This window comes from Geotrypetes seraphini, chromosome 11 (assembly GCF_902459505.1).
Source record: "Geotrypetes seraphini chromosome 11, aGeoSer1.1, whole genome shotgun sequence".
In the NCBI taxonomy this organism is placed as follows: Eukaryota; Metazoa; Chordata; class Amphibia; order Gymnophiona; family Dermophiidae; genus Geotrypetes; species Geotrypetes seraphini.
The window spans coordinates 104134442-104157245 of record NC_047094.1 but is presented as its reverse complement, the minus strand read 5'-3'; the positions used below and the strand labels follow the sequence as shown (position 1 = coordinate 104157245).

Genomic DNA, 22804 nt, shown 5'->3' with positions numbered 1-22804 from the left:
AAAAAATAGCTTAGGACATATTTTCGAAAAATATGTCCAAATTATTTTCTGTTTCGAAAATCAACTAACTATACGTCTTCTGGTGATCCTGTGCTGTATAACTTTTGGTTATACATGCTGTACGACTAAGTCTAAGCCTGCCCAAGTCCAGCCCAACTCCCGCCCTCGACACTCCTGATACACGCCCTGTTTAGCTTTGGTCGTTCAGCGGCACTATGAAGGCCTAGGTCGTTTATAAATGTCCAAAACCCGTTTTTATTATCGGCACTTGGACGTATTTTGACAATGTTCGTCCAAGTGCCGACTTAGGCCGGTTTTTGGACATTTTTCTCTTTCGATTATGAGTCCCTTTGGGTTTATTTGACTTATACAATCCACACTGAGGTCTCCCAAAAAAAATTTAAAATTTAAACTTTAAGAATATGAATTTGATTTTTTAGAATTTTTGTGAAACCCTTTCTCCTAAACACCAAAACTCTAAGAACTATTATTTGCTCAATATAATTTAAAACAGGCTCTACCTCAGGAGATATCCCAACCTGGACATCTCAATTACATTTGAAAGTTCATTCTAAAATGTCATTCAAGAAATATAAATTCAAATTCTTAAAACCAATACAGTTCTGTGTTTGAAATACAAACACATTACTGTTATTTCACACTCAAACTGAGCCTTTGAATTCCGAGAATGATGCTATTTTCTGATGGCCTTGGAATGTCTAATTATCTACAATCTGCTTTGTGTGCCAACAGAACATTAATGTAGCCATTCCTTACATTTTCTTTGTCTCCAGGAGAAGCCGCTTCCAGTTCATAATTTTGATGCCCATAAAATGAAATCATGAAGCGCAAACCTTCCTTGTCTGCAGAACTCTTAATTTGTGAAAATGGGAATTGCTTTTTCAGCTGTCCTTTCTCTATGTTGTAAATGGTCTTTGTAAGAAAATCAATCTGGAAGAAAAAGAGACCTTTATAATTTTATAACTGTTACATTTCCATTTTGCATTTATAACTGTTACATTTCCATTTTACATTTATAACCACTCCTGCATTATATTCTGGTGAAACCATTTGATATCCACCGTGATGACTGATAAGATATAAGTAGACAGACAGAACATAAGAATGACTTTTGGGGGGTTAGGAGAGTAATATTAGGGTGTTATAACATAACATTTGTATACCGCATTACCCTTCAGATCTATGAGGTTTAACAAAAGTAAAAAATATTGCTACAACAGAATGAAATACATTTTCAATCTTTCAAAAATGTCCTAAATAAATAAGTCTTTAATAGTTTCCTAAAATTTTGATATGATGTAGATGTAAAGAATAATTGACGAAAATCAGAATCCCAAGTAACTGCTTGAAATGACAGTAGTTGATTATATCTTTTATAGCGGCAACCTTTGGGCGATGGAAAATCAAAAAGGGAAGTTATCCGAGTAGAATATCTATGATGGGAAAAAATTGAATTAAAAAAAAAAAAAAAATTAAAATTGAATCAGGTTGGGCAGACTGGATGGACCATTCTGGTCTTTATCTGCCATCATCTACTATGTTATGCATGTTATATGTTAGCTAAATAGACTGGAGCATCACCAGTAATTACTTTGTAACAAAGGCAACCAAATGTAAAGTGCACTCTAGCTTACATGGGGAGCCAATTCAGCTGTATTCTGTATTATAAGAACATAAGAATTGCCTCTGCTGGGTCAGACCGGTGGTCCATCCTGCCCAGCAGTCCACTCATGCGGCGGCCCTCAAGTCAAAGACTAGTGCTCTTAAATGAGTCTAGCCTCACCTGCACCTTCCAGTTTAGCAGATACTTGTCCAACTTTGTCTTGAATCCCCAGAGGGTGTTTTCCCCTATAACAGCCAGATTTTTTGGGTTGACTGCCAGATTCACAATATTGCAATAATCCAGAGTACTCAGGACAAAAGACTGAACCAATAGTCTAAACGTTTTGTCATCAAAATATGATCTAATATATTATATAGGTTTATAGTTGAGGGTCCTGCTTTTGTCTGGTTCTTTTTTGCATCACTGGTTTGCTACGTGATCCCAGTTAGTGTATAATGGGAGGAGGGAAAGGGTTTTTATATTTTGCTTCTGTTTACTGGAGAATCGAATGGGTAGCTATTATTGGAGGCTCTATTCTTTAGGACAAAAGGGGGGTTTTTAGAGGCGGGGATTTGAGTGATTGGGCTTTTTTTGTTTGTTTGGGGGAGTGAGGGCTGCGGGATTGTGTTCCAAGATTTATTTTTTGTGATTGTATAAGGGTGGGGGTGGTTCTGTTGGGGGATGGGGGCTGATTTGGAGTTTTATATATGGATGATATGAATTGTGTGGTTATGCTGAATTGTTTCTTTGCTCATTATTCATCAATAAAAATTTCACATAAAAACATTAGAATGAAGCCAGACGTGATAATATAGCCTAATGATATTATCGATGGGGGTCTTTTTCAGAAATTATTATTAGGGGTCTAAAGTCCTCATGATGCAAATTTTCTGAAGGTACAGCCAACAAGATATAGGCCTAGTTAAAATAAGTATTTTGTAGTATCATTATGGGGGTGAATTCATCAAGCAGTGTTAGGGTCTAAATGTGCATTAAAGAAATTAATGCATCTTATTGCTAAGAAGCCCGTTTTATTCCTATGTCTTTCAAGGTATTTAACAAGTGTTAAGGGAATTAACATGTATTACGGCCTAACGCCTGCACAAAAGCCCTACAGCTGCTCGATAAATTCCCCCCTATTAGAGGAAGAACCCACAAAATAAGAATAGCTGCTTCTAAGCCCATAAAAGTTTTTATTTATATCTGACACATCAAGTTTATTTAAAAATTTGATTCAATTGCAATTTCATATTGACATTACTATTCTAAATAAGTCCTTAGACAAGGGCTTTCATGTCTGAAGCTCATCTCAACTGTTGTCATTATTCAATGTTGAATAAGTTACTTATGATTCATTTTACTAAAGCCCCCAAAACACATTTAGCATATGAAAAAAAGGCTTATTTATTTATTGTACTCGATATACCATCTCTGACACATACCAAACCAAATGGTTTACAAAATTTGGTTCAGCAAATGTTTTGCGATAATTTGATAGCTTGCGTGCGCTAATTGCATATTACCGTATTTGCCGGCGTATAGGATGCACTTTTTTCCCGCTCAAAATAAACAAAATAAGGGGCGCGTCTTGTACGCTGATAATACTTGAAAGGTATTAACGTAGAACAAAATCTTTTTCAGAGAAAGGACAATGGTAAAACCAGGACATAATTTGAGGCTGAGGAGCGGTAGATTCAAGAGCAATGTTAGGAAATTCTTCTTTACAGAGAGGGTGGTGGATGACTGCAATGCCCTCCCGAGAGAAGTGGTAGAGAGGAAAATGGTGACAGAGTTAAAAAAAAAACATGGGATAGACACAGAGGATCTAGAATCAGAAAATAATAGTAAATACTGAAGCACTAAGGCCAGTACTGTGCAGACTTGCACGGTCTGTGTCTGTATATGGCCTTTTGGTTGAGGATGGGCTGGGGAGGGCTTCAATGGCTGGGAGGATGTAGATGGACTGGAATGAGCTTTGGTGGAGACTTCAGTAGATGGAACCTAAGAACAGTACCGGGCAGAGCTTTGGATTCTTGCCCAGAAATAGCTAAGAAGAAGAAAAAAACAACAAATTTTTAGACTGAATCAGGTTGGGCAGACTAGATGGTCCATTCGGGTCTTTATCTGCCTTCATCTACTATGTTACTATAATCTAAGTTATGATTATCTAAATTATGAAATCTGCACCCTGTCCATCCTACCTCCTCTGCCGCTGGAATCCCTGGTAGTCCAGAGGTGCAGCGGGCAGGAGCGAGCTTTCCGCGCTCCTGCCCTGCTGCTAACCCAGTTGGCCGGTCGCTGCCGTGGCTGCCCCAAGTTCTGGCTTCTTCAGCCACTTAGCGGCACTGAGCAGGAGCGCACTTTGGCACTCCTGCTCGCCGCTGAGTGGCTTCTTGACTGGCTCCATTAATTCTTGTGAGAATTCGCGGGAGCCAGTCAGGAAGCAGCTCAATCCATGCCCAAACTCCAACCTGAATCCACCCCTAACCAAGCCTACTTGTCGTGTATGTGCCGTAGGTGTCTCGGTGTAGACTCCTACCTGAAAGTGGTAGACGTCTACTGGTAAATTAAAGGAGGACATGTCCAGGGAAGTCTAGACGTTTGGTAACCCTATCTATAGGGTAAGTGAGGGATACAATTAGGATTTAGTAATTCATGTGCAGCACTGACTTGAGTATGGCCCTGCAACATCGTGGACCTTGCTTGTTTAGTGGATTGTAAATTTGATACATGGTCTGGTGAGCTAGTTCAAGTTTATTTGAATATTTGATTAAACGCTTATCCTAAGGTACAAAGCGTTGAACAATAAAATTAAAAAAATTTATGAGGTTACAGGAAGACAAACAGCTTTAACTAATTTGACGTTCTTGACTTCTTAAGTCGTTAAGAAACAACAGGAAGGGGGGTAGAACTACAATTTTATATAGAAAAGGTACATAAAAGGGAAACACAGTGAGGAGGGGGAAAGTTAAAAATTGCTGGGCTTATATCGAATATTCAGTTAAAGGCGTCTTTAAAAAGAAAACATTTTAAACTGCTTTTAAACTTCTGCAGGTTTTGTTCAGATCTTAAGTATATAGGAAGAGAATTCCAGAACATTGGGGTGGTCACTGAGAATATAAAGGTACGATGAGTACCAATTATCCTCAAAGAGGAAACATTATGGGTGTGTTGAGAAGTTGATCTAAGGGCTCTTGGGGGATCATATGGAATCAAGTCTGTCTATGAATGCTGGGGCGTTAGTTTGTATAGTTTTAAAAGTTAAGAGGGCAATTTTATATGTTATCCTGTGTATGACAGGCAACCAGTGGGCTTTTTGTAATAATGGAGTGACGTGGTCATATTTATTGGTGTCAAATATTAGCTTAATAGCTGTGTTTTGGATTAACTGAAGACGTTTTATATCTTTTAGACATATCCCTTTTAATAAAGTAGCTCGGGGTAGGGTAAAGGCTTTGAGCTGGGTTCAAAATTTGTTGCATGGAGAATAAAATATGATAAGGATTGCTGTTTATATATGAAGTAAATAAAGCTGCAGCCAAATATTATGCCATATATTAAAGTGTATGTGAAGTTATTTTCTTTAAGGCTAGAGGAGCACGATTGACTGGAAACAAAATGGTCAGTGCGAATGCTAATGTTATTACTTTTTGTCACTTTTATGGCATTTAAAATATCAAATAACTGAATGAATTTAAGAAAGTAAATCATTCCATTAATACAGAGATGGTCAATGTCACATTTAAAGTAGAATTACCTGTAAAATTCGCTTCTGCCACCGGTATCTGTACTTGTAGACGTTGAAGTTGTATTGTTTGTCGTTAAAAGAATCCTGGCAATTCTGAAGAAAACAAGAGAGGTTTTACCAATTTTATGCTTAATTTTTGCCCTTTTCTTTGAAACCTTCCCCCTCCCCCTTGCGCCTTCTCGTCAGAAAGTCCTGTCTCTGACCATTTTTTAGAAGGAAATTCAAAGTACACCCAATCACACAGGCATTCTCAAGTGCCCAAATTCTTCTCCATCCATTAATTTCAGTCTCTCCATTATGCCTCGTATTATGCATCAGTTTTTCTTTTATTAAGAGTTGGGTGGCAGCTAAATGTTATGAAATTGTTTTTAAAATCTAATTCATTATGAATTTTTGATGTGAGGATAGAAAATTATGTGGTGGTGGAGGGGGGACAAAAGTTTGACAGAATTCCAAAAGGTGTGGGATAAAGACAGAGGATTCCTGTAGAGCAAGAGGATAGAATCAAAGGGGCCGATATTCAAACCCAGAAATTCAATGCAAGGGCCATATCCAGCCAGTGGCACTGAATTATCATTTTAAGTGCAGAAACCATAGAAATAGCTGGTCAAACTAACCCCTTCCCCCCTCCTTTTTACAAAACCATAGCGCTCAGAACTAGAGGTCTGCACGGGAAGGGGGATCGCGGTAATCCCCCCCAACCCACAGGACTCCCACGGGGACCCCCCTCTGGCCCACAGGACTCCCACGGGGATGGAAGGCTTTGGAAGCAGGGTTCGCCAATATAATATAATGGACACATCAGCCTTAGTAAAAGAGGGGGGTTATAAGTTAATTACCTGAACAGAAAACAAAAAAAGGGTTCCACCAAAGAGATACCAAATGGAAAACAGCAGCGCAAACACAAAAGAAACTGTGGAATTGATGATCCTGTCAGAAGTAATTGCTGCTTTTTATGGTGACAGGCGGGGATGGAGGTAATTCCTTGCAGGGATGGGTGGGGACGGAGAGGATTCTGACGGGGACGGGTGGTGACGGAGAGGATCCTGACGGGGACGGGTGGTGACGGAGAGGATCCTGACGGGGACGGGTGGGATTTCTGTCCCCATGCAACTCTCTACTCAGAACCTCTTGCATGGTTTTGTAAAAATGGAGATTAGGCAACAGAAGTTACACTAGGTTTCAGTTGGTCCAAATGTGGATGCGGATCATGGTGACCTGTCAAATCCATGCAGGACAATTGCACACACGACATATGCGCGCGCTGAATGGGAGGTGGCCTGTCAAATGTGCTCTGATAATTGGATACTTTTTTGAGGGGGTAGGGGGTGAGGAATCCCCCCCCCCATTACACTTAAAATATTCACTTGGTATCTAGTGTTAGGGTAAGGTTTACATGATGATTATGGGATAATGGTACCTGTGGTATACTAAGGGGGCAGTGGGGGTGAACTGCCACAGATGTCATCTTAGTGGGGATGCAGCACCTCTCCTCCTCTCCATCCCCTGCTCCTTCCTACTCCTCCGCCGCACATGTGCCTTCACATCTCCCACCACCACCACTGTACCTCTAGCTCTTCGCTGGCACCCTCACCTGGAGTACTGCGTCCAGCACTGGTCTCCGTGCATGAAGAAGGACACGGTACTATTCAAAAGGGTCCAGAGAAGAGCGACTAAAATGGTTAAGGGGCTGGAGGAGTTGCCGTACAGGGAGAGATTAGAGAAACTGGTCCTCTTCTCCCTTGAAAAGAGGAGACTGAGAGGGGACATAATCGAAACATTCAAGATACTGAAGGGGATAGACTTAGTAGATAAGGACAGACTGTTCACCCTCTCCAAGGTAGGGAGAACGAGAGGCACTCTCTAAAGTTGAAAGGGGATAGATTCTGTATGAACGTAAGGAAGTTCTTCTTCACCCAGAGAGTGGTGGAAAACTGGAACGCTCTTCCGGAGTCTGTCATAGGGGAAAAAACCCTCCAGGGATTCAAGACAAAGTTGGACAAGTTCCTGATCAACTGGAAAGTATGCAGGTGAGGCTGGGCTCATTTAGAGCACTGGTCTTTGACCTGGGGGCCGCTGCGGGAGCAGATTGCTGGGTATGATGGACCACTGGTCTGACCCAGCAGCAGCAATTCTTATGTTTTTAAGCAGCAGCTCCAACCTGCTGCTCCTGCCAGCCTCAGCTGTCCCCTCTGATGCAACTTCCTGATTCACTCCCTTGTTATTTCCAATATTGACTACTGCCAGTGGCGTACCTAGGGTATGTGGCACCCGGGGCCCATCATTTTTTGACACCCCCCCTTATGTAAAAAAATATTTTTTGTAATGACCATGAAACAGAATAAATGGTCAGAATAGAAACAGGCAGTGAAAATTTTCTTATATTCCAAACATAACATAACATAAATTATGTCTGAATTGTCATGACATCAGAAGTACATATGGAGTAGTTGCAGGTGATGCTTGGGACAGTTCTGATTGTGTTAGTTCGGTTTTATGTGTTTTTTGAATAGAAGGGTTTTTATTTCTTTTTTGATGGTTTTGTAGTCTGTGGTCGAGGTCAATAGGTTGTAGAGTTGGGGGTCGAGTGTTGCAGCTCGATTGGCTAGGAGATTGTCGAACAGTTTTTTTCTTTTGACGTTTTTGGTTGGAGGGTGTGTGATTTTCCTGTTCTCAATTTCTTTTCTTCATACCTTCCTTATATTCTAACCAATCTGATTAATACATTTTTTTTTTTTTTAATTGTATTTTTTCTTTTTTCCTCCTTTCCTATTGTTTCATGTGGTTTGTTACCCCGGTTTGTTTTTTAATTTTAAAGTAATTATTTTTTTACAATGTATTTGTGATTTAAGAAATCCAATTTTATTTCTTTGTAAAACGCTTTGTATCCTGAAAAGCGTTTAATCAAATAATATAATAAACTTGAAACTTGAAACTTGAATGGTGCGTGAGTTCTCCTATGTCTGGTTGAGGTGGATTGAATTATTTAGCTGAAGAAATTAGTTACCCCCTCATCCCACACACATTAATTCTCTTCCATTTTTGTTCCCATTATAAAAAACACTGATAAGTTCCCAGAAAAAAAAATACATTAAAATAAGAAGTGAAAACAAAGGCCCCTACAGATGAGAACATAACATAAGAATAGCCTAACTGGGTCAGACCAATGGTCCATCATGCCCAGTAGCCCATTCTCATGGTAGCCAATCCAGGACACTAATACCTGGTCAAAACCCAAAGAGTAGCAACATTCCATGCTACCGATCCAGGGCAAGCAGACACTTCCCCCATGTCTTAATAACAGATTATGGACTTTTCCTCCAGGAATTTGTCCAAATCTTTCTTAAAACCAGCTACACTATCTGCTTTTACCATAACTTCTGGCCATTTCATTTTTAAGTTTAGATCTTTCCTTTCAAACAGAGACCTTGCTAGATGTCAAATACAGCACAAGGTAACTTTATTTATTTTATTTTATTTATTTATTTATTTAGATTTCTATCCCGTCCTCCCAGTAGCTCAGAACGGTCTACAAGTGAACATACACAATGGAGAGTAATTTGACATATAAGAAGTACAACATGTTTAAATGTTTGGACTATAAGAATGTGATGAATTTAAATAAAGGGAGAATAAGCAAATTAAGAGTAGACTTTACATATAAGTAGTTTAGGTTAAGAACAGTTCTATGAGTTTAGATACAGTTTGTCAGTGTAAGGACTAGGAGAGGACTATATTGAGATTTAGGGAGAGGATAGGCAGGGGAGAGAGGAGAGAGGGGGTTTAAGGGGGGGGGAGAAGATAGAGGGTGATCTTTAGTTGAAGAGGAGGGTCTTTATCAATTTGCGGAATGTTAATAATGAGTTCTGTTGTCTGAGTTGAGGGGGGAGTTGGTTCCAGAGGTGAGGAATGAAGTGGCTGTAGGACCGTTTGCGGGCAGTTTCTGTGAGGAGGGACCTTCCGGGGGGGGTGCATAGGCGTATCTCTGATTTTGAGCGGAGGGTGCGAGTGGGGGTGTAGATGGGAAGCTTGGATTTTATGTAGGAGGGGGTGGAGGAATAAATTGTCTTGTGGGCAATTGTCAGGGCCTTGAAGGCACAGCGCTGGCTAATTGGGAGCCAGTGTTCAGCACGGAGTGCTGGGGAGATGGGATCGTGGTAGTTGAGGTTGTGTAGGAGGCGGATAGCTGCATTTTGGACCCGTTGAAGGCGTTTGAGATTATTTTTGGTTAGTCCATTAAATAGGGAGTTACAATAATCCATTCTGGAGAGAACATATGCGTAGAGGAGTTGGGCGAGGTCCGGTGTGGAGATGTAGGGTTTGATCCTTTTCAGTTGGCGAAGGTAGTAGAAAGAGGTAGAGATTACTTGGGATATGTGGGCAGATAGGGATAGGTGTCCGTCTAGGGTTACTCCTAGGCTGCGAACCTGATCTGTTGCCGTTAGTAGAGTGGAGTCCCATGTTAGTGTAGGGCGTGGGTATTTGGTGTTTTTTTTCCTGATCCATAAGAGTTCGGTTTTAGAGGCGTTAAGTTGAAGTTTGTTGTTTGACATCCAAGTTTTCATGTCAGAGAGGCAGTGTTGGAGGTTAGCAATTTGGGACGACCGGTTCTCGCCTAGAGGGAGGAGTAGCTGGATGTCATCTGCATAAGAGTGGATTTTAATGTTATATTTCTTCGCTATATCGATGACAGGCCTGATGTAGAGGTTGAATAGGAGGGGGGATAGAAGGGCGCCTTGAGGAACACCATATTTGATAGGCTTGGGGTTAGATTTATGTGTTCCTAGTAGGACAGTCTGGGTCCTTTGATGGACTTAGCTGTGCAGGAAATGTGAATCTCCTCATACACCTACCATATAGTGCAAAAATGTGCAAAAGTCTGTTTTTTTCTTTCGATCACTACATAGTCTAATGTCACACAAGCAGCGCTGTTACAAACATATTCTGTAGGTCAATGCTAAGGATAACAAAGTTTCCTTCCTTGGACCAGAAGGAGATAAACCACTGGAAGAGATCCCAAAACAACACCCAAAGACCCACTCAGTGTGTGAACCAGTTGAGTGGAGTGGACTAACTGGGGGGTGGAAATGGGCCCGGAGTTTGCTCAGCAGAATTTCCCAGACCACCTCTTCCTCTCAATACATTGACACGCTGCCACCATCGCCACTAGGAACACCTCACTGGGTAGGCCAGCTATGCTATAAACTTTATAAAACACATTATTATATTTTCTTATAAAGCACATATTTTAACTGAACTCTCTGACATCCTCAGCCTTTCCATTCACAAAAATAGAAGGAAGAAAAGTTCCCATTTCCTGCTGTCTCATGTCCCCGGCCTATACAATATTTTTTTTCTGCAGACCCTTCAAAAGTCTGACCAAATCCTCGTTTCACTTGCATTATAAAGTACTGAGGATGCCATCTCTCCCCAATCCCAGGTCCTAAAGTCTAAGACAGTAGCACAAACTAATGCTGCCAGATTCAGGAAAAAAATTTTTGATTCGATTCAGCCTATTGCAGGGGTGTCCAATGTCGGTCCTCGAGGGCCGCAATCCAGTCGGGTTTTCAGGATTTCCCCAAAGAATATGCATTGAAAGCAGTGCATGCACACAGATCTCATGCATATTCATTGGGGAAATCCTGAAAACCCGACTGGATTGCGGCCCTCGAGGACCGACATTGGACACCCCTGGCCTATTGAATTGGTTTTTCAATTCGATTTTCCTGCCCAGTTCGGTGATTTTTTTCAAAACTCCTGGTGGGTTTTATAGCTTTTTCACCCCCTTTGGCTTCTCCTAACCACACTGGCGCTGTGGTGTAAATAAAATAAAGAAACAAAAAGGACTTTTCCTCTCTCTGTTAAATCCTAGTTCACGTTTGCAGTCCAACACCAGCTCTGGCAGGATACACATTTCAAATCTGACATATTATAATCACAAAACAGAAAATAAAATTAATTTTTCTACCTTTTGTTGTCTGGTTATATTTCAAATCTTGTTGGTCCAAGGCTCTGGTTTTCTTCTGATAACTTGCTTGCCAGGGTCTCCTTCTTTCTTCTTTCTGCATGCTAACCATCCATCTGTCAACTCTGTCCTCCCTTTCCATTTCCCTTCCCTTCCCAGGAAGTCTGGTATCTTTCCTTTTTTCATCTCCCTCCACAGATCCACCTTTTCTTAAATACCCTTTCATCCAGCATCTCTCCCTCCTTCCCCACCACCCCAGAGTCCACCATCTCTCCCTTTCTTTTCCTAATTACCCTCCTATCCAGTATCTCTATCCCTCCTCCACACCATCCCTTGTGTCCAATTTCTCTCCCTTTCTGTTCCTTCCCTCCCTAAATCCCATGGTCCATCATCTCTCTCCCTCTCCTCTATTTTCAGACCCATTATTTCTTCCCCCCCCCCCAAAGTTTGGCATATGCACGTCTCTTTGAACACCCCCTTCCCTCTGTGTACTTCTAAATCATGGTCCCCCCCCCAAAGGCCTGTCCCCCCTTAAAGGTCTGCCTGTCCCCCCTTGTAGGCCTACACCCCCCCTTGAAGGCCTGTCCCATCCCCTTGTAGGCCTGTCCCCCCCTTGAAGGCCTGCCTGCCTGTCCCCCCCTTGAAGGTCTGCACCCCCCGAAGGCCTGCACCCCCCTGAAGGCCTGTCCCCCCCCTTGAAGGCCTGTCCCACCCCTTGTAGCTTCTCCCCCCTCCTTGTAAGCCTGTCCCCCCTTGAAGGCTTGCCTGCCTGCCTTTCCCCCCCTTGAAGGCCTGCACCCCTTGAAGGTCTGCACCCCCCCCCGAAGGCCTGTCCCCCCTTGAAAGCCTGCCTGCCTGCCTGCCCGCCCGCCCCACCCTGAAGGCCTGATGCCCCGACCCACCCCGAAGGACCACTCGCCCCCCTGGCCTCCCCGCACCACCTATGAAGCAGCCGCAGCAGGATCGCGAAGTCAGCGTCAGCGATCCCTGCGCTGCTTAGGCGCTGCTTCCTGCGCCACGGTCCCGCCCCTCCTCTGACGTCAGAGGAGGGGCGGGATCGCGGCGCAGGAAGCAGCGCCTAAGCAGCGCAGGGATTGCTGACGCTGACTTCGCGATCCTGCTGCGGGCTGCTTCACAGGTGGTGCAGGAAGGTCAGTGGGGCGAGCGGTCCTTCGGGGGTGGGGGGGACTGAACGGCAAGGCCGGGAGCACCCCCTTAGGGCTGGCACCCGGGGCGCACTGCCCCCCCCCCCCCCGCCCTCCCTTTGGTACGCCACTGACTACTGCAATACCTTGTATTAAGGTATTACACAAAAGGAAATCCGCCGGCTTCAACTATTACAAAACACTGCAGTCAAACTCATCTGCAAAGCTCAAAAATTTGACCATGTGACTCCCCTCTTGCTGAAAGCTCACTGGCTACCCATTCTTCATCGCATCACTTACAAAACACTTCTGTTAACATTTAAAACCAAGCAGCGTGCTGGGGGTGGGTTGGGAGAGGGTGGGGGGGCAGGTGCGGTCTGATTTGAGTCTTTATGGTCTGCGCGAAGAACAACGCGTTAGACTTTATCACTTGTTTTCTACTTGGGCTTTGTTTCTGAATGTTGTGGTTGTGTGTGTGTTCAATAATTTCTAAATAAAAAATATTTTCAAAAAACCCCAAAACACCCAAGCATTCATCGACAAAACTTCTCATTCACTATGCCCCTTCCCGGAATCTGCATTCCACTACTCAAAACCTATTTTCTGTCCCCTCTATTTGTGAGTTATTTACATTACATTACATTACTGGCTTATATTCCGCCTGTACCTTGCAGTTCTAAGCGGATTACATCAGAAAGATAGCTGGACATTTCCAGGAAGAGAAATACAATTAAAGAAGTTGGACCTAGTACAACAAAAAAGATATTTCTTGATTCTACCCACAAAACCATTTTCTCAGTCACTACGCCCACGTTATGGAATGCCCTTCCGTCAGATCGTAGACAAGAAACATCTCTTGAAAAATTCAAATGTAAACTAAAACATTCCTTTTTAAAGACGCCTTCTCAGTTTGATTCCATTCACTTAGAGCCCTAAAAGCTTCTATGCAGTCGGCAGTACCGAACCGAAACGCTTCTGTTGAAACGACCCCTATCCTAGTGTGCTAAAGCCCCTCCGTTTCTTCCCTCCCTTTTAAAATTTTATTTTTTCATTGTATTTAAGCTCTTACCATTTCCCATTTTTCCTTTTTATTCTAGTAAGTCTATTTGTTATCTTAACAATATTCTGATATTTGTAAACCGTTTTAGGTATGTTTTTGATAAACGGTATATCAAAGATTAAATAAACTTGGAAATGTGACGTCAGCGAGAGAGCCGATGCTGCTCGCACCTGGGGAAGCTAAACAGATACGGGGGAAGAGAAGGAACCACGCGCGTGTCAGGGGAAGGAGTGGGGGGTGGGGTGGACGCCACCACCTCAGGCTCCTCCCACCCTCACTATGCCAGTTTGTGGTGCCAAATGCTATTCTGAAAATGGTGCCTTATCTCAGAATAACGCCTAGCGCTCATGGTTTTCAGCACCAGAATCTCGCTTTATACAGAATCTAGCCATATACAGCCATATATAGAATCTAGCTTTAAGTGTACCGTATTCCTATTCCGTTAATCTCTACTTCTTTAGCAAAAAATAATAAGCAGATTAAAGGCTTATAGTCAAAAGGGATTTTAATAAGGTGACTCAGACAATGATTAATTTAATTGCGGTACTATTTTATGTCAATTGAAATTCAATCAGACTGATAATAAGAGCAACAGTCTGTAAGTTTTTCACCTAGGGTTATAATTCTTCCTCTTGAATGGGATCCAGCTAGTTCTTGTCTAATTTAGCTCCTTTTGCTAAATATTGCATTCTTTTAATTAAATGGCATTATCTTAACACGTAACAATGTAACTACATTTTTGGCAGTTATCTTACAAAGTGCTGAAGGACCGAGATAATATTTTGATATATTAAATTCAGAAAATGCCATGGCTGTCTGAATGCCAGCAAGTATAATGTAATCAGAAAATGACAGAGAGTTGAGTAACAAAACGTTGTTGGAAATGGCAGTAGATTTATGGAGCGATTTGACTTAGCCAGGAAGTGTTGCTTGTGAGATGGTTTTCACCATTGTAAATGGCATCACAAATACATCACATACAGCACCTCCCAGTAAATACTTTCATACTTTTGGGGCAATTCTATAAAGACGTATGAGGAGAGACTGGAAGCCCTGAATATGTATACCCTAGAGGAAAGGAGAGACAGGGGAGATATGATTCAGACGTTCAAATACTTGAAGGGTATTAACGCAGAACAAAATATTTTCCAGAGAAAGGAAAATGGTAAAACCAGAGGACATAATTTGAGGTTGAGGGGTGGTAGATTCAGGGGCAATGTTAGGAAATTCTACTTTACGGAGAGGGTAGTGGATGCCTGGAATGTGCTCCCGAGAGAGGTGGTGGAGAGGAAAACGGTGACTGAGTTCAAAGAAACGTGGGATGAACACAGAAGATTAAGAATCAGAAAATAATATTAAATATTGAACAAGGCCAGTACTGGGCAGACTTGCACGGTCTGTGTCTGTATATGGCCGTTTGGTGGAGGATGGGCAGGGGAGGGCTTCAATGGCTGGGAGGGTGTAGATGGGCTGGAGTAAGTCTTAACAGAGATTTCGGCAGTTGGAACCCAAGCACAGTACAGGGTAAAGCTTTGGATTCTTGCCCAGAAATAGCTAAGAAAAATTTTTTTAAAAAAATAAAAATTTAAATTGAATCAGGTTGGGCAGACGCGATGGACCATTCGGGTCTTTATCTGCCGTCATCTACTATGTTACTATAGTGTAGACCCCAAAACAGTATGTAGGTTCAGAGTTGCTGCTCACACCAGGAATGTTACAGAGTTAGTTGACTTTCTTTTTTGTTCGAAGTCTGGTAAGACCTATCAGAGTGGGAACATATTCTAGATATTCACATTGGTGGCGCTCAAGATTCCTGAGGAAGGCCTGTTGGCCGAAACATGTGCATATCGAGTCATTGAGTCGTTGGATGTATTTTTATGTCATTGGATGAATAAAGATTCCTCTATTATCAGATGCATTAATTGCATTGGAGTACACTTTCATTAGTGCACATCATTCTGATCTGGACAATTCCACTCAGCCTTTGGTACGTTTGAGTTTGTGGTTTTGTTTTTTCCCCCTGTTTTTGCCTGAGCCCTTACCCAATAACTACTACTATTTATTATTTCTATAGCGCTAAAAGGCGTACGCAGCGCTGTACATTTTAACATACAGTAGACAGTCCCTGCTCAGAAGAGCTTACAATTTAATTTAGACAGGACATTTCAGGGTTGGGGGTATCCAACAGCAGTGAGGGGGAGTTGAAGAGTTGAAAGCAGTTTCAAAAAAAGTGGGCCTTTAGCTTGGATTTGAACACTGCCAGGAATGGAGCATGACATGTTGATTCAGGCAGCCTATTCCAGGCATACAGCGCCACAAGAAAGAAGGGACAGAGTCTGGAGTTGGCAGTGGAAGAGAAGGGTGCCCAGATTCCATTACAGAATATCGGTCTTAACCTGTATCAGTGCCCTTAAATGTAGGTATGCCTACTTATGATTCCCCTATTTTTTTAGTTCTGTATAATTCTAATATATTTATTATTATTATTATACAGGGTGCCCACAAAAACCTCCTTGATTTTAAATGGTTACAAAACCTAAATTTATTGGATTATTTCACCATAAAGTTCCATATGGTATATGTTGATTACATACACTCGATGTGCGCCCCACCTGTTACTCAGCAAACATCGATGCGATAATCGAGCTCGGACCAGACTCTCCAAAGCATATCTGGCGTGGTTGCGTTTATAGCTTCAGTGATGCGTTCCTACAGATCATCCATAGTTGCGGGTAGTGGAGGTATGTACCCACCAAAGAAAAAAAAGTCACAAACAGTCATGTTCAGTGATCTGGGGGGCCACTTGAGGTACACCTGGTCATTTTGTCACGTTACATTATCTGAAGGTTGTAGCTTCTGCACCAATTGCAGCTTATAAGAGTGAAAGTGCAAGCGATTGTGTAAGATCTCGCTAACCGTGCTTTTTGGGACTTGTATTTGTTGTCATCTTATTTATAAACATACTAGCTGATGCCCCGGCGTTGCACGGGTATTTAATTATAGCAATAACACTGTAAATGGATTCAAATAAAGATACTTTATAGTGGTGAATGAAATTATTTTTTTACAGCTTAATAAAAAGTACAATATTCAAATTATAATGTGAAATATTTGACAAAATGAATACAATACAACTAACGCAAAACGTGATTATAAACAACATTTTTAGTTTCACCTCCAGGAGCAAGAACATATAAATTATTGGGTGAACCCACCCTGGAGCAAGCAACATAGAGTTGTGGGCCGAGAGACCCCCAGAACATATCAGCCCAGGTAGTGAGGGATCAGCATACCAAGTTTCGGTCAAATCGGTCAAGCCGTTTTTGAATTACTGTGAGAATGGCAGCTTTTTACATTTTTTCCATTGACATGAATGGGTGAAATCTGATTTTCTGTTTGTAGCTCCGCCCATGTGTGCAGGTGGGCCGCGAGACCCCCAGAACATATCAGCCCAGGTAGTGAGGGATCTGCATACAAAGTTTCGTTCAAATCGGTCAAGCCGTTTTTGAATTACAGTGAGAATGGCAGCTTTTTACATTATTTCCATTGACATGAATGGGTGAAACCTGATTTTCTGTTTGTAGCTCCGCCCACGTGCGCAGGTGGGCCGCGAGACCCCCAGAACATATCAGACCAGGTAGTGAGGGATCAGCATACCAAGTTTCGGTCAAATCGGTCAACCCTTTTTGAATTACTGTGAGAATGGCAGCTTTTTACATTTTTTCCATTGACATGAATGGGTGAAATCTGATTTTCTGTTTGTAGCTCCGCCCACGTGTGCAGGTGGGCCGCGAGACCCCCAGAACATATCACCTCAGGTAGTGAGGGATCTGCATACCAAGTTTCGTTCAAATCGGTCAAGCCGTTTTTGAATTACTGTGAGAATGGCAGCTTTTTACATTTTTTCCATTGACATGAATGGGTGATATCTGATTTTCTGTTTGTAGCTCCGCCCATGCGTGCAGGTGGGCCGCGAGACCCCCAGAACATATCAGCCCAGGTAGTGAGGGATCTGCATACAAAGTTTCGTTCAAATCGGTCAAGCCGTTTTTGAATGACTGTGAGAATGGCAGCTTTTTACATTTTTTCCATTGACATGAATGGGTGAAATCTGATTTTCTGTTTGTAGCTCCGCCCACGTGTGCAGGTGGGCCGCGAGACCCCCAGAACATATCACCTCAGGTAGTGAGGGACCTGCATACCAAGTTTTGTTCAAATCGGTCAAGCCGTTTTTGAATGACTGTGAGAATGGCAGCTTTTTACATTATTTCCATTGACATGAATGGGTGAAATCTGATTTTCTGTTTGTAGCTCCGCCCACGTGTGCAGGTGGGCCGCGAGACCCCCAGAACATATCAGCCCAGGTAGTGAGGGATCAGCATACCAAGTTTCGGTCAAATCGGTCAAGCCGTTTTTGAATTACTGTGAGAATGGCAGCTTTTTACATTTTTTCCATTGACATGAATGGGTGAAATCTGATTTTCTGTTTGTAGCTCCGCCCACGTGTGCAGGTGGGCCGCGAGACCCCCAGAACATATCACCCCAGGTAGTGAGGGATCTGCATACCAAGTTTCGTTCAAATCGGTCAAGCCGTTTTTGCGTGATCGCGGCACATACACACATACATACACACATACCTCCGATTTTATATATATAGATTCCAATAAGTTTTGATTTTGTAACCATTTAAGATCAAGGAGTGTTTTTGTGGGCACCCTGTATAATATTTTCATAATTCTTCTTGGATTATGGTCTACACTTAAGTTTACTACTTGAATTTCTTTGTGTCTCGTTTTTCGATCACGGTTTGGGCTCATGTTCCTTCTCTTTAGTTTGAGTTTCACATATATTTTTTTCAACACATTTTTTAATTTGTATCTTGCAAAAAAAAAAAAGGAAGTTACATTGCACAGATCTGCTTTTTCGCCAATTGCTGCCTGGCTGGCCCAGAACTTCCTCTCCGACATCAGAATTGAAAGAAGGCTTCTGGGTGGCGAGCAGCAGCGGCGGCAGCGAACCTGGAGGGGGTGTTGAATCATGCACGGGAAGGAGGGAGGCTGGCTTAGGCGCAGCAGGGAGGGAGGGGAAGCGATCGCCTGTCCTGTTGGCCCCGTGCACAGCTTCGAGACGCTGTCCCTGAAAACGGGACATTTCGGCGTCCCAAAGCTGTGTGCAGGGACAACAGGACAGGGGATCTAAAAATGGGATGGTCCTGTTTAAAACGGGACGTATGGTCACCTTAGCCATACCTCTCTCTATCAACCTAGCATCCTTCTAGCTTTCGCTGTCACCTTCTCAACCTGTTTGCCACCTTTAGATCATCACATACAATCACACCCAAGTCCCACTCTTCTGTTGTGCACATAAGCTCTTCACCCCCGAAACTGTAGCTTCCCCTCTGATTTTTAAAGCCCACTATTAAGCTTATTCACTGGGTCAGCCTTTTCCTATGTTCATCTTATTTGACTTTTTCACAATATAGGATTTCACATGATTCCTATCTCACACTCTTTTATATTCTCAGTTTCACAGTTCAATTTACATACACACATTACACTTCTCCTTCCATATTTGCAGTTTCTGCACTCACGATTCCAATTGTTTACTGTTTTTAGCTTGCTGGCTCCTCCCCACCCTCATTACATCAGCTTGCATAGAGAAATCGCTGATTCCAAGCGTCTAGAGAGACAATCGCCGATTCCCAGCACTTTCTTCACCGCGTTTTGCCTCTCCTTCAGGAACAGGCCAGGTCTCCCACCATGTTATTCACGGTTTCAGCATATTCACGAAGGTTTTTAATAGAAAACCGCGAACAACATATGAAAAAGTTATTGGCGGTTTTTCTGTATTCGCAGCTCTGTTAATCCCCTATCACAGCGAATACGGAGAGAGAAGCGTAATATTTATAATTGTCATTTGTTTTATATTTATGACTTATTTTTATAGGACCCCTGATGAAGGCATTTATGGATGTTGAAACACGGACCTTGTAGGGTTCCATGTTTACATTCATCAATCAAAGGCCATTCCACTGCCATACCATCCGTCAGCTGATTCGTTTTGCTGTATTTGAAGTTATCATCTTCTAGTACCATTGTTTATATTTATTTATTTGGATATATATCCCGTCCTCCCCTAAGAGCTCATAATGGGTTACATTTAGTGCTAAATCTGCTTTACATGTACTGTAATTATCCTCACTGTCCCAAACGGGGCTCATACCCCCCAAAACTACTAGACCCCAATAGCCCCAGACTACTTAAGCCACCTCTGTGCTGCTCTACTAGGCTTTCCTATTCCAGGTGCTGATGTTCTGGAGGCAGGCATGTACGTTTTTATTCCGATTTTTATGGTGTTGGGGGGGAGGGGTCAGTGATCACCGGGGGAGTGTGTGGGGGACTGTATTGTGTGTGGGGGACTGTATTTTGTGTTTGCAGTGGTTATCGGGTCACTTTGGATACCTTCTGGTCACTTAGACCTGGTTTTCAATCGTCTAAGCTGCTATGTGTGTAAGTTCCGTCTGGGCAGCCTCGTTCAACTTTCAGTTATACTTGTAGTACGACTAAGGGCTCCTTTTACTAAGCTGCGCTAGCTGTTTTAGCGTGTGCGCTAGACGCTAATGCCACCATTGAGTTGGCGTTAGTTTTTGGCGTGTAGCTTGGTGTTAGCGCGCGCCCACCTTACTAAAAGGAGCCCCAAGTCTAGGTCGGCCCACATCCCGCCCTGACCACTCCTCCTAAAACGCCCCTTTTAGTTCCGTGTGTAGAGCCGCACTGAAAAGGCCTAAGTCGTTTTTAGATACCTCTAAAACTCGGTTCAATTATCGGCAATTGGATGACTTGTCTTACTGATCAGTCGTCCAAGTGCCGATTTAGGCCATTTTTTAGAGGTATTTCCGTTTCGATTATGAGCCCCTTAGGCTATAAGTGGTATAAAAAAATATAAAATGCCAATTTGTAACAAAATAAATAGAAGTCCCAGGAGCAAGACTAGCAAATGGAAAGACGAGTAATAAGAAAGCAGCTAGCATATTTTTTTTTAAATATCTACCATTGATTATGTTATTTTTAAAATTAAGCTTAGAAACAAATCACAGGGTTCTTGTTTTCATATCAAAACAAGAAATTAAGCACAGACTTACTGAATATGTTCCCTCCGTATTCTTCTCTCTTTCTGCCAAATTCAAAGCCTCATCCGCAGTTATTTCCTTATTCTTCACCCTGTTCATAATTTCCAGGATTCGTTCCTGACTTAACTAAAGCAGAAATAATATAGAAATCAAGTCACCAGAAAAGGCCTTTTTTTCCTGTCGTTTTGACATGTATGTCTCACAACAAAAATTTAGAATTCCATTCATATTTTACGACGCATTGACAACCTTTCCTGTCAATTGAATCAAACGCCGGAACCTACAAAGGCATTCAACGGAGCTTGAATGGACATCTTCAATTTAAGGGCACAGGGAAGTTGGTAATGAAATTGACAGAGATATCCCCTTTTTTATTTTCAAGACAGAGAGAGAAATGAGAACATTTTTCCTTCTGTTATGTGGCTGTAGCGGCAAAATGAAACCTTGCGTATGAAAGAGGGAGCTAGGAAATGAAGCAAGGTGATCAAGAATGCATCGCACTACCCATGCTACTTAGGGCATTTCATACTGATAGCAAGTCCTCGAGGGTCGCAATTCAGTCGGATTTTAAGGATTTCCCCAATGAATATGCATGCATTAAATCAGTTTGCACACAATGGAGGCATGCATATTTATTGGGAAATTCTTGGAAAACCAACTGGGTTGTGTCCCTCGAGAACTGAGGTTGTCCCTCCCCCCCAGCTTATAGGATGTGATTGAGTCCCTCAAGAACTGAGGTTGTCCCTCCCCCCCAGCTTATTGGTTGTAATTGAGTCCCTCGAGAACTGAGGTTGTCCCTCCCCCCAGCTTATAGGATGTGATTGAGTCCCTCGAGAACTGAGGTTGTCCCTCCCTCCCCCTAGCTTATAGGATGTGATTGATTCAGTCCCTCGAGAACTGAGATTGTCCCTCCCCCCCAGCTTATAGGATGTGATTGATTGATTTCTAAAATTTCATATATTTCAGTTTCACAGGAGTATCAATGTGGTTTACAATAAATGAAAAAAAAAAAAAAAAAAAAAAAGGATCAGACACTACTAAAACAGTATACCAAATGCAAACACAAGTCTATTTGTTCATAAAAAGGTACACACATTACACAAAACACTCTACTAGTGCATTCAATTAATAAAGTGCTCAGTCACCAACCAATGTCATATAAAATGCCAGCAATGGTTGTCAAGAGGGACGATCATCGCACTACAAAAGTCCCTCTTACTGCCCTCCATACAAAAAAATATAAGAGAAGCTGCTTTTTGTATTTGTTTTTCTGTTCTTGTTTAAGTTTACGACTAGATTAGATTTTTCCAACTAGATTTAATGTGTTGTTTTGTGAGCATGTTTTTTTATGTTTTTTTGTTTTTTCATTTATCTTTACTGCCCCCTTCCTGACGTCACTTCGAGCAAAACTCGAGTGGAAGGGAGGCCAATTCGTTTATTGAACATGGATTCTTAAAGGGTTCCACAGCATTTAAAATGGATTTGAGTGATGTTTAAGTTTATTGTATCGCCAAGCGTCTGCCCCCATAAGTGACTTCATTTGAAACAGATAAGTAATTTTTTGAATTACAAATACAAAAAGCAGTTTCTCTTATATTTTTTGTATGGAGGGCAGTAAGAGGGACTTTTGTAGTGCGATGATGGTCCCTCTTGACAACCATTGCTGGCATTTTATATGACACTGTTTGGTTGGTGACTGAGCATTTTATTAATTGAACTAGTCATTAAGCCCGTTACATTAACGGGTGCTAGAATATGTCTATCTGTCTTTCTTTCTTTCTATGTCTCTCTCTGCCCCTGTCTCTTTCTTCCTTTCTTTGTCTCTTTCCCTCCCACTGTCTGTCTGTCTTTCTTTCTGTCTGTCTCTCTCCCTGGCCCCCTTTGTCTGTCTGTGTTTATTTCTTTCTGTCTCTCTCCCTGCCTGGTGTCTTTCATTCTCGTTCGCTGCCTGCCTGGCCCTCTTTTGTCTCCCCCCCAAAGCAAACCAAGATTGCTCCCTGGCCCCCTTTCCCTTCACCTCCCTCCCCCACTTCCCTGTGCAGCAACAGCAGCATTCCCCTCCTTCTCTGTGTAGCAGCAACAGCATTCCCCCCCCTTCCCTGTGCAGCAGCATTCCCCCTTCCCAGTACAGCA

At 42.3% G+C, this 22804-nt stretch overlaps 1 protein-coding gene across 7 annotated transcripts in view; it reads right to left on the bottom strand.

Moving 5' to 3' along the window:
- The window catches only part of LOC117369417 (protein diaphanous homolog 3-like), a 157707-nt gene that overhangs the window by 111290 nt on the left and 23613 nt on the right, over window positions 1-22804 (bottom strand). For all 7 annotated transcript variants that reach the window (XM_033963957.1, XM_033963955.1, XM_033963953.1 and 4 more), the window contains exons 2-4: window positions 20684-20797; window positions 5382-5465; window positions 778-951 (exon numbers count right to left, since the gene is read on the bottom strand). In XM_033963957.1, the coding sequence (XP_033819848.1) occupies window positions 778-951; window positions 5382-5465; window positions 20684-20797 (372 nt within the window). The remainder of the gene's footprint in view (window positions 1-777; window positions 952-5381; window positions 5466-20683; window positions 20798-22804) is intronic.